The following is a 10402-nucleotide window of genomic DNA, read 5'->3' on the forward strand; positions in this document are numbered from 1 at the left end:
CCGGTCTGCGCTTTTGTCAACCGCCACCACGGGCTACGACAGCGTGACACCGCCGACTCTCCCACCATGCCAAACGGGCACAAGGCGGGACGGGAAGGCAAGTCGCGCGGAACGAGTACCGGTTAGGGCTGTTCAATTATTTCGATTAATCGATTATTACGACGATTATTATTTTCCATCGATTATTTTACAGTTTTTATAAAACTCGATTAATCGCCAAATAATCGAAATTCGATTAATCAATTAATCGAATAATCGGAATTTCTGATTAACCAAATAATCAAATTTCCGATTAATCAAATAATCGAATTTCCGATCAATCAAATAATCGATTTTTTCGAATAAACAATATGATTAATCGTTGTTTTGACGGTTCGAATGAACTTCTATTTTTAGAACATAGGGAATTTTGTATTCTATACCATTTTGTGCGGGTCCACGTTTACTTTACACCAACACACTAACCCATCCAAAATATATTATTATGTTCTAATAGACCAGACCTGGTCCGACCTGGTCAGACCTGTCCATGGTTGCTATGCGTTGTATCTTATGTAGTTATGTTCTATTGTCTATCTGCTATCAAGTATCAACCATAACGTCTTGTATAGCTTAAAGTTTTGTCATTCCTATTCCGGTATTCGTGCATTGAGTTAAATATTTCTACCTACTTTTACAATTTATTCGTTATTGACTATTGTTTTATTCTTAATTACACTCGAAGATGAGTTTAGTGTGGAATGTTTTCACCAAGTCTGAATGTGGATACAGGGCGACTTGTGATATGTGTTCTAAAAGTTTTTCAAACTTGGGTTCAAACACTACAAATTTATGGAACCATATCAAAAAATCCCACAAAGGAAAGTATAATGAACTTGATAAACAAAAACGAGGAACTGAAAATTGTGAACTTGGACCGTCCGACATGTTTGATCTGTAAGTATTTTGTTTACCTACTAAATAGTGCCTAGCTAATAGTTAATACTATATTCAACCATTTGTGATTGTATGTTAGCAAATACATTTTGATGTTTAATTTTTATAATTTTACATTAGCGTTTAAAGTATTTAATACCTATTCAGTTTTGTATTTTTAAGTTAAATATAGAAATAGTTAGTGTAGGTATGTGTTAAAAAAATTAAGCAATAAATGGTTTTCATATTAATTATAAAATATTTTACAATTTAATAGGTAGGAGGTAGGTACTAGGTCGTACTCGTCGTAGACTCGTAGCCTGTAAGCTGTAGGTAACTTCAAAAACTAAAAAATAAAAATACAAAGATTAATGCAATCAATGTACTTACATCTTATAATTTGGACAAAAAGGCATAACCTCACAGGAATTTGAATGTTTTTCAACTATCATTCTGCATTCAAAACATTTCTAACATAGAAATTTGTTTCATAAATCATAATACAAGAAGCTTATTTATTATTTAAGCTTTCTTTGCCTAACAGTTGTAACATTGTATAATTATAATATTTCTTTTCAGTTTGACCACTTCATAAGACACTGACATTTTAAATGCATCAACTTCATGTTCATCACTTTCATTACCATTGGCAAATGTTTGTAATAATGTTGGTAGTTGTTCTAAAACGACAGAGACAAAACTACATACAAAACAGACTGTGATGACATCATTTACTTTGACACCGTCCAACAAACTTAAGCTAGATAAAATTCTTGCATACTTTGTTGCTGTAGATATGATGCCATATAATATAGTCGAAAAAGAAGGTTTCAAGGTTATACTCGTGCCTTAAATCCAAGTTACCGTTTGCCTAGTAGGAGTACCCTTACTAACAAAAGAATTCCTGATCTTTATAAAGAAACAAAGATGATAGTACAAAATATAGTATCAACTACTACTTTTTTGTCATTAACCACAGATTGCTGGACATCTAATAAGCCTTTTTTGGCATTGACTTGCCATTTTTTGGACAAACAGTTTAATCTAGGTAAATAATAAAGATTTCTTAATTACAATTATATAAAAATTGACTAATTGCTAATATTACTCTTATGTTACAGTTTCTATGTTTGGGTTGTCAAGAGCTTTCTGAAAGTCATACAGGAGACAATCTAGCAAGTGCTATTCAGCTACAATTATTAGAATACAATTGTGATATTGATGCTAGCATTGGAGCCATATCAACAGACTATGGTGCGAATGTACTGAAAGCTGTTGACAACTTGAAAATCCCACATGTTCCTTGTTTTGGACACAGTTTTAACACAGCAGTCAAAAACATATTTGAGTTGGATGAAGTTAAAGTTTCCATTAACAATGTCAGGGCAATACAAAATATTTTTGCATACAGCTGGAAGGCAGTTAAGGAGATGGCTATAGAACAACAGCGATATGGGCTAAAAACTGTTAAGTTTCCATCTTACTCAAAGACTAGATGGTGGTATTTATTGGACCTCATAGAAGTAGTTTTATCCCAAGAACTTCCTATAGCTTCATCTTTGAGAACATACAACAAAGGAGTGTATAAAGATAGAATGGTCGATGAACACCAAGTTGAAATTCTAAAAACAGTTATTTCAACATTGAGTCCGATTCGCAAAATTTCTGATAACTTAGCAGGCGAGTCTTATGTTACAGCATCAGCCATATTACCTGTAGTTAATATGATTTGGAAAAAAATATTAGAAGTGGATGAACAAGTAATTACCGTAGAAAATAGTGTTTGTGTAGTTTTGAAGAAAAAAATGCTAGAAACAATGATGACTGTACTCACTAATCGTTATGGCAATAATATTACATTAAAAATGTGTACTGCCTTGGATCCACGGTTCAAATTGGATAGGATTGATATTGAACAAACTTCAATTGATTTAGAATCTTTCAAGGCAACTATAAAAGAAGAATGTATACGTACATGGCAGTATTCTCTATCAAAATCAGAATTATGTTTAGTCTCCACCAAAAAAATTGAAATCAACTGGACTCTCTGCAATTGTTGAAACAAGTTATGATCTACAATCGACAGAATCTACTTATACTGTAAGGAAATTCTTTACCTAGTAAAGCAAAATAGCAATCATTATTTAAATTTTTTCCCTTTTACATATTGAGTATTAAATAATATTCAATGATTACTAATCACATCTATTCTTTTTATTTGAAGCCTAAAGGTTATAATCTTGAACGCGTGAACGTGCGTTCATGAACGACGTTCTTTCCAAACACTGAATAATATTGGAGCTAGTACTCTAGTGCCTAGTGGAATACATCAGTACTAGCCAAAATTATAATACTCCAAACCAACCTTTATTTTATTTATATCTATACTTTTTAGTTGTACATAATATATATTATTTTATAGTTTGTTATTAAATAATATAAATATATAATATGTACATATTTGCTCTTTTTATTATACATCTATAACCTATCTATATTGTTATTGTATATATTATAGAGTTTTAATTAAATAACATAACATACATTTTCATTATTTTAATAGTTTATTTGTATGTATAATGTATATGTATATTGTATTACAATGTGTGCTGTTTTGTGTTCTTTCTATCCAGGAACTATCTATTGGTGATAAAGTAGAAAATGAGATAAATGGATATTTTAATCTACCAAAAATTGACTATGAACTAAGCCCAATTACATGGTGGCATCTAAATGGAACAATGTTTCCATTTTTGAAAGTAATGGCAAATAAATTGATGTGTATGCAAGCCACTAGCGTGGCGTCCGAAAGAGTGTTTAGCCGTGCAGGTAACATAGTTACTGATCAGAGGGCATCACTTACTGAAGATCATTGTTCTCAACTGATTTATTTATCGATGAACAAAAAATTTGTTCCAAATGCTTTTAATTTCTGAAATATTATTATTAATATTATTTGTTAGTTTACACCCAAAAGGCCAAAGGGTATGTTTTACTTATTATATTATTATAAAGATAAATATTATGTTTTAATTATTATATTATTAATAAAGGTACATTTGTATGTTTTATTTTTATAAGTTTTAATTTTTTTAAAATAATAAATAACTCAAGCTTTAGCTTAACTTATTACATGATATGTATATGAAAATAATTTTGTTCATTTAATAGAATATTTACTATTATATGTTTGAATTAAAAAAGTTACAGTCAAGATGACTGAAAAAAAAAGCAGTCTGGTTTATTATGATTAACTATTCATGTAGGTACCTAACAATTATCCTCGTATAGCCATAGTAGCAAGTAGCATAATTGATGTTCTTAAGTACTAAGTAAATTTTTTTTAGATTTTTAATGGAACAATGAATACATAATAATATAATAAGAATAATAATTATAATATAATTTGAATATTATTATACAGCAACATTTGTATATTCACAACTTATTATTATTCATAATTTATATTGTTATAGTTATTGTTTAGTCTTATATTATAAACTATAAAATATTTTTACTCAGATTACCTTTAAAATATGTAAAGTTCTCAATTCATAGATAGATACCTACTAATAATATAGATTAAATATTTAAATTTGAAAATCTGTGCTAATATGATGTTTTGAGTTCAATGATTGGGAATGTATTAAGAATAATATAAAAGTGGACATCTACATCTAAATGACTTACTGCAAATCTTGTTTAAAATTGTGTAGAAGTTAAGGAATCAATTTGCCCTTAGTAAAAAAATCGATTCATCGGTTAATCAGTCATTAAAAAAATCGATTAATCGGTTAATCGGTCATTAAGAAAATAGGTTTATCGATTAATCAGTCGTTATAAAATCGATTTTCGGTTTGATTTTTAATTTTCGATTAATCGAAATAATCGATAAAACGTAAAATTAATAATTGAGTGGTAAAAAAAATAATCGAACAGCCCTAGCTCAACATATAACACCACTTTGTCAAAGAGAGTACACAAATTTTCAAGATCCAATCTCTGTTGAAGAACGACTGTTGATTACTATTAGGTAAATATAAAATATGCAACACATGTCAAATTATTAATATTCTCATGATTATGATAATCAGATTAAGTACTTCTATAGAAGATTAATTTTAGTAGATTTTAGTTTTTAGTGTAACCCTAATAAAAAAAAACGTGGGTAGATTACAAGTGGGTCACTGTAATGTGATTTAACTGTGATTCATTGTTACAATAGCAGTTGAAAAATATTAAAAATACATAGGCACAATTTTTTTCATACGCTTTTAAAGTTCAAATGTTGACAAAATGTATCATATTTAAAATTTAATAATTATTTTGTAGTTAAAATTGTGTAAAATGTTCAACTTTTATAACTAAGGATTAAAAATTTAAAACAAGGTTCCACGTAAATAGGTTATATATAAATTATTTTATTCACAATAATAATAATAATTTTTAAATTTTTTTTGTCTGTGTACACGATTAGTAGTCGAAATAATGCTTCGATTTTCGACTTCAGTATCTTGTTCGATGGGAAAGTGAATCTAGTTGGTACTTTTGGGAGGTCGGGAAAAACAACATAAAAATATAAGGAAAAACGGGAATTTTTACGCAAAATCGGTTTTCCAAAAAATCGATTTTGGTTTTTGGCGTAACTTTAAAACAAATGAACGTATAAACATGAAATTTTCACTGGTTGTTTATATTTGAATTTCCTATACACGATAACATTTTCAAAATAATTTGATTTATTTTGAACTGTTTAGCGACATTTTCATTTTCCATATTTTTTTATTTTTTTTTCTAAAAATATCAATAAAATTGTATTTGTTGAATAAAAAATCTTGAAAATTTAATAGAAGGCTCCTAGTATATTGTTTCAAATGCAGATGATAAATATTAAAAATCCTTAGTCACAGTTTTTTTTATAAGCATTTAAAATTCAAAATATTGAAAAATCACGAAAATTGGCAAATTATTTTGAGTTAAGAATTCGTAAAAATGTTTCTTTTTAAATCTAAGATTTGAAAATGTAACACAAGATTACTCATAAGTTTGTCTACCTTAATCAATAAAAAAAATCTCTACCGGAAAGTCAAACTAAATTTTTATGAGCGTTTGAAATTCAAATTTTTACAACATTGTATATTCACTCGATTTCTCATGTAACGAGTTCCTTATTTTGTTGTAATTCAAAAACGAATAACTGTAGATACATGAAAATTTCACTGAATGTTTATATTAGCATTTCCTATACACCGTACAATTTTGAAAATATTTTAGGATACCCACTTGTAACCTACAGTACAGCAGAACACCTTTTTTAAGTTGCATATGTCTTCATAAATATACACATATCATATATAATGGTATCTTAAAAATGGTTATTTTATTGAAAACATTAAAATAATATTAATAATCTGCTTTCATAAAAGACAAAATAAAAAATCTACCTACCTTGGTAGTTATAAAATGTAATATAATTTTATAATATAAAATAAACAATATGTTACTTTTAAATAGATTAAGACTTCAACAGATAAAGGTAGCTCACCTATGTATTAAAAAATAAAAAATAATAATTACTGTAGGTATCTAACAAAAAATATTAAAAAAAATGAATACTTTTTGTGAAACTCATTATCATTAAGTAAAAATTTAGGTATGTAAATAAAAAGTATTTAAAACATATTAATAATATTACCATATTATTAAAAACTAATTAATTATAATTTGGTGGATGATCTGATTGTAATGATGAAGTCTGTTCGGTCGCTAAAGACTGCATAGGATGATGAATTGGTTGGAATGACATCGGTTGTGATGATTGTATAGGTTGCACATGTATTAGAAATGTTTGATAAGGATAAGTTAAATTGTTATTCATAGGTTGAGGTGATGGTGATGGTGTAGATAATTCTCTCATAATCACTTCTTGGATTTGTGTCCTTACTCTCAATTTTTGTAGTGGAGTCATATTACCGAAATAAGGATGAATGGATTTTAAAAAATACATGTCCTCATCATCTTTTACTGCATTTTTTGATGAGTCTATAAAAGCTTCAATTTTTGTTTTTTCATTTTTTTTTGTCCACTTGATTTAATTGTTGAGTTGTTTAACTCAGAAATAGACGAATTTCTTACTGATTGTGTTAAGTTAGTCTGTGCTTCAGTCTGAGGTAATAATGGATCCATAACTTCAAAACTATGTGTCGTTTTCTTGTCGAGATTGTCCTCATTTTCTTGATCTTCGTTTGAATCTGATTTTTGTTCGTCTGAATGTCCTAACTCAGTATCCTCGTCACAACAATCGGAAAACATACCCGACGTATTTCTAGGAGTCTCGACATCTTTCAAAAATTGCATAGGCACAAAATACGACCATTTCCCGTGATATTTTTCTAGGCCATCTTGTGACGATCCTGATTTTGGTTTTTTTACTTTTTTAAGTTCTTTTTTGTACTGATCTCTTAAGTTTCTCCACCTTTTTTTTGCTTCATTGCCTATATAAATTAACATATAGTATAGTAACTAGTAACTTTTGGACATTGTTTATCTTTTTATTTGATTGAAAAATAAATAACTGTACCTATAATAACTAAAAAGAGTTACAATTAAATTATTTTTTTATTTTTTAAAAATACGTGTAATAAGCAGGAAAAAAACCAAAATTAAATGCAAATTCATGCTATCGAAATATTTCGTGATGTCGTTGAACATAATATATATTATTTTTTAGTTTTAATAATAAATATGAATAAAGTAAAATATTATTAATTTTTTATAACCACATTTATATATATATTACGAAAATATAATCGTAATAAACTTTAATCATAGTTAAATATTTTATTTCATAGATATCTAGCAACTGGAATTGCGTTCAGACAAATTGCTATGAGTTTCAGAGTGTCAAAAACCAGTGTTAGTTATATTGTTATTGAAGTTTGTCAGGCAATTTGGACTACACTACGTGACGTACATATGCGAAGACCATCTATTACAGATTTTGAAAATACTGCAGATGCATTTTACAATAAGTGGAACTTTCCAAACTGTATTGGTAGCATTGATGGAAAGCATATACGAGTAAAATATCCAAAAAACTCTGGCAGTATGTATTATAACTACAAACATTTTTTTTCAATCGTTCTATTGGCTATTGTTGATGCCAACTACCGATTTATGTTGATTGACATTGGAGCATATGGTAAGGATAGTGATGGTGATGTTTTACATAATTCAAAAATATACCATCGTATTGAAAAAGGAACATTAAAAGTGCCTAATACGAAATTACTTCCGAATACAACAAATATGCCACCGTTTGTATTTATAGGTGATGAAGCTTTTCCTTTGCGAGAACATTTGTTAAGACCATTTCCGAAAAAACAATTAGGTGACGAGGACAAATCGTATTATAATTATAGGTTATCCAGAGCCAGAATGACCGTTGAATGCGCATTTGGCATAGCGGCATCAAAATTTCGTATTCTGCAAAAATCAATTGAAACGAAAATCGAAAATGCTGACCATATCGTCAAAGCTATTTGTATTTTGCATAATGTGATTATTGATCTTGAAAAAAATCAGGTGGATTTAAAAACTATAGAAACTGAAAATGAAATATCAAGTACAAATTATTTGGATAGTATTCGAGGTGGCAGGTTTACTAAGAGAACATCTCAATCCGTTTTAGAGATAAGAAATACATTTGTACAATATTTTAAGTATAACAAAATATAATTTCAAACTATTTTTATTTTATAACAAAGACAAGACCAACACTGATTATTATTCTTTTTTTTTTTTTCATTGACAAAATTGTATTATAAAAACTATTAATAATATATATTTTATAGGTTCATTGTATTAGTACAATGCTATAATAACAATTAACACCAAATTAAGTTTGAAAAAAGTTAAATTATATACTTACCAGTTATTCCTGTGACTTTTGACACTTCTGCCCATGCCTTGCCTGTTATGAGCCTATCTCTATATTTTTTATTTTTTTTTGTTCCATAAAACAGTGTGTTTTTGGATTTCAGAAATCAACATTTCGGTTTTTTCAACATCTGTGTACGACATGGCCATAAAAAATGTGATTAATCAATAAAAAATAAATTAAGTAATCAAAACAAATCTATCCTTGGTTGCGACGACGCATATCGTATGCGGCGAAGAACAAACTATTTTGTATTTCAAACCTGCGACTGCGGTGCGATATCGTGAGTTCAACGCATGCGTCGGCAATTAGGACAGTCCGATCTATTTCTGAATGTTTGTTATTATTAGAAATCGCATGCGTTCGCCGCACTGCGATTTTCGGTGCGTGCACGCACCAGCTAGGACATAGCGTTAGTCGAATTTCCTAAACGTGTTTACTACTGTCGCTACGTATACATGAATGTCAACGACGGCTGTCGGCGATCATTGCCGGCCGGCTTCCGATCGGTATGATTCGGCGTATGGAAGGGGAACCGATGCACAGCGACGTACGCGTTAGTACGTATGTACTCTCGTGGGCCGGACTATAGAACTATTCAACTACAACTCCTGTAACTATATGGAAATTATAGTATTTTTAGAAAATATTGATATTCTTGCTAATATAATAAATTTAAATCTTGAAAATGCAAACTTTAAATTCTATGATATATTAAATAATACCTACCTACTTGTGATTTATTTGACCCAAAACAAAGTTAAATCTTCAATTTAACTACTCCTTGCCATGGTCTAATTATGATTTAAGAAATTTAATTAAAGAAAAAAAACTTGCACATAAAAAGTATAAAATTTTAAATTTACACTTTGATTATTTACATTTTTGTAATTTAAGAAAAAAATATAAGCAATTATATCAACAATTTTATTCAAATTATATTCTCAAAATTGAAAACAATATTAATCTTAATATGAAATCCTTTTGGAAATATATTCAATCTTTAAAAAAAAACAAAATCAATATTCCTACATCAGTCTTCTTCGATGATTTATCTGCTAATAATTTAAATGATATTACAAATTTATTTTCTAAATATTTTTCTTCTGTTTATTCTAAAAGTAATGTACCTAACAATTAGTTAGACACCTTCAAGATTTTATAGGGGTTCATCATCTTGAAGTAAGACGAAATTTAGCGGACATAATGTTCATTTTTGACATTCTAAACGGTTTTGTTATTTGTCCTGAGATCTTAGCCTTAATAAATTTCAGTATTCCTCGTAAAAACACACGTAACTTAGATTTGTTTAAAATCCCATTCTACAAAACAAACATTGGTATCTACTAATTCATTCCTCACTTGAGACTTTTTTTAACCAATATTATTTCTGCCACAATTGAATTTTTTGGTATATCTCGCTATTCCTTCAAAGCTAATGCGTTAATTATTATACTTAATAATAATAATTTAAATAGATGAATCATCTCTAATCTTGAATCGATTTTTATATTGTATTAATATTTTTATTTTTACTTTCTGTTCATT

General features: G+C 28.5%; 2 protein-coding genes across 2 annotated transcripts; both read left to right on the plus strand.

The window, feature by feature from the left end:
* Positions 1 to 724: 724 nt before the first annotated feature.
* On the plus strand, positions 725 to 3851 carry LOC103311813 (zinc finger BED domain-containing protein 1-like). Its single transcript, XM_008191543.1, has 4 exons — positions 725 to 936; positions 1591 to 1750; positions 2037 to 2927; positions 3549 to 3851. The coding sequence occupies exons 1-4, from the start codon at positions 725 to 727 to the stop codon at positions 3849 to 3851; spliced, it is 1566 nt and encodes a 521-aa protein (XP_008189765.1).
* A 3761-nt stretch (positions 3852 to 7612) lies between these two features.
* LOC103311812 (protein ALP1-like) lies at positions 7613 to 8697 on the plus strand. Its single transcript, XM_008191542.1, has 3 exons — positions 7613 to 7617; positions 7767 to 8573; positions 8682 to 8697. Exons 1-3 carry the CDS (start codon positions 7613 to 7615, stop codon positions 8695 to 8697), a joined length of 828 nt encoding a protein of 275 aa, XP_008189764.1.
* The last annotated feature ends 1705 nt before the right edge of the window (positions 8698 to 10402 follow it).

The sequence above is a fragment of the Acyrthosiphon pisum genome, chromosome X, assembly GCF_005508785.2.
Source record: "Acyrthosiphon pisum isolate AL4f chromosome X, pea_aphid_22Mar2018_4r6ur, whole genome shotgun sequence".
In the NCBI taxonomy this organism is placed as follows: domain Eukaryota; kingdom Metazoa; phylum Arthropoda; class Insecta; order Hemiptera; family Aphididae; genus Acyrthosiphon; species Acyrthosiphon pisum.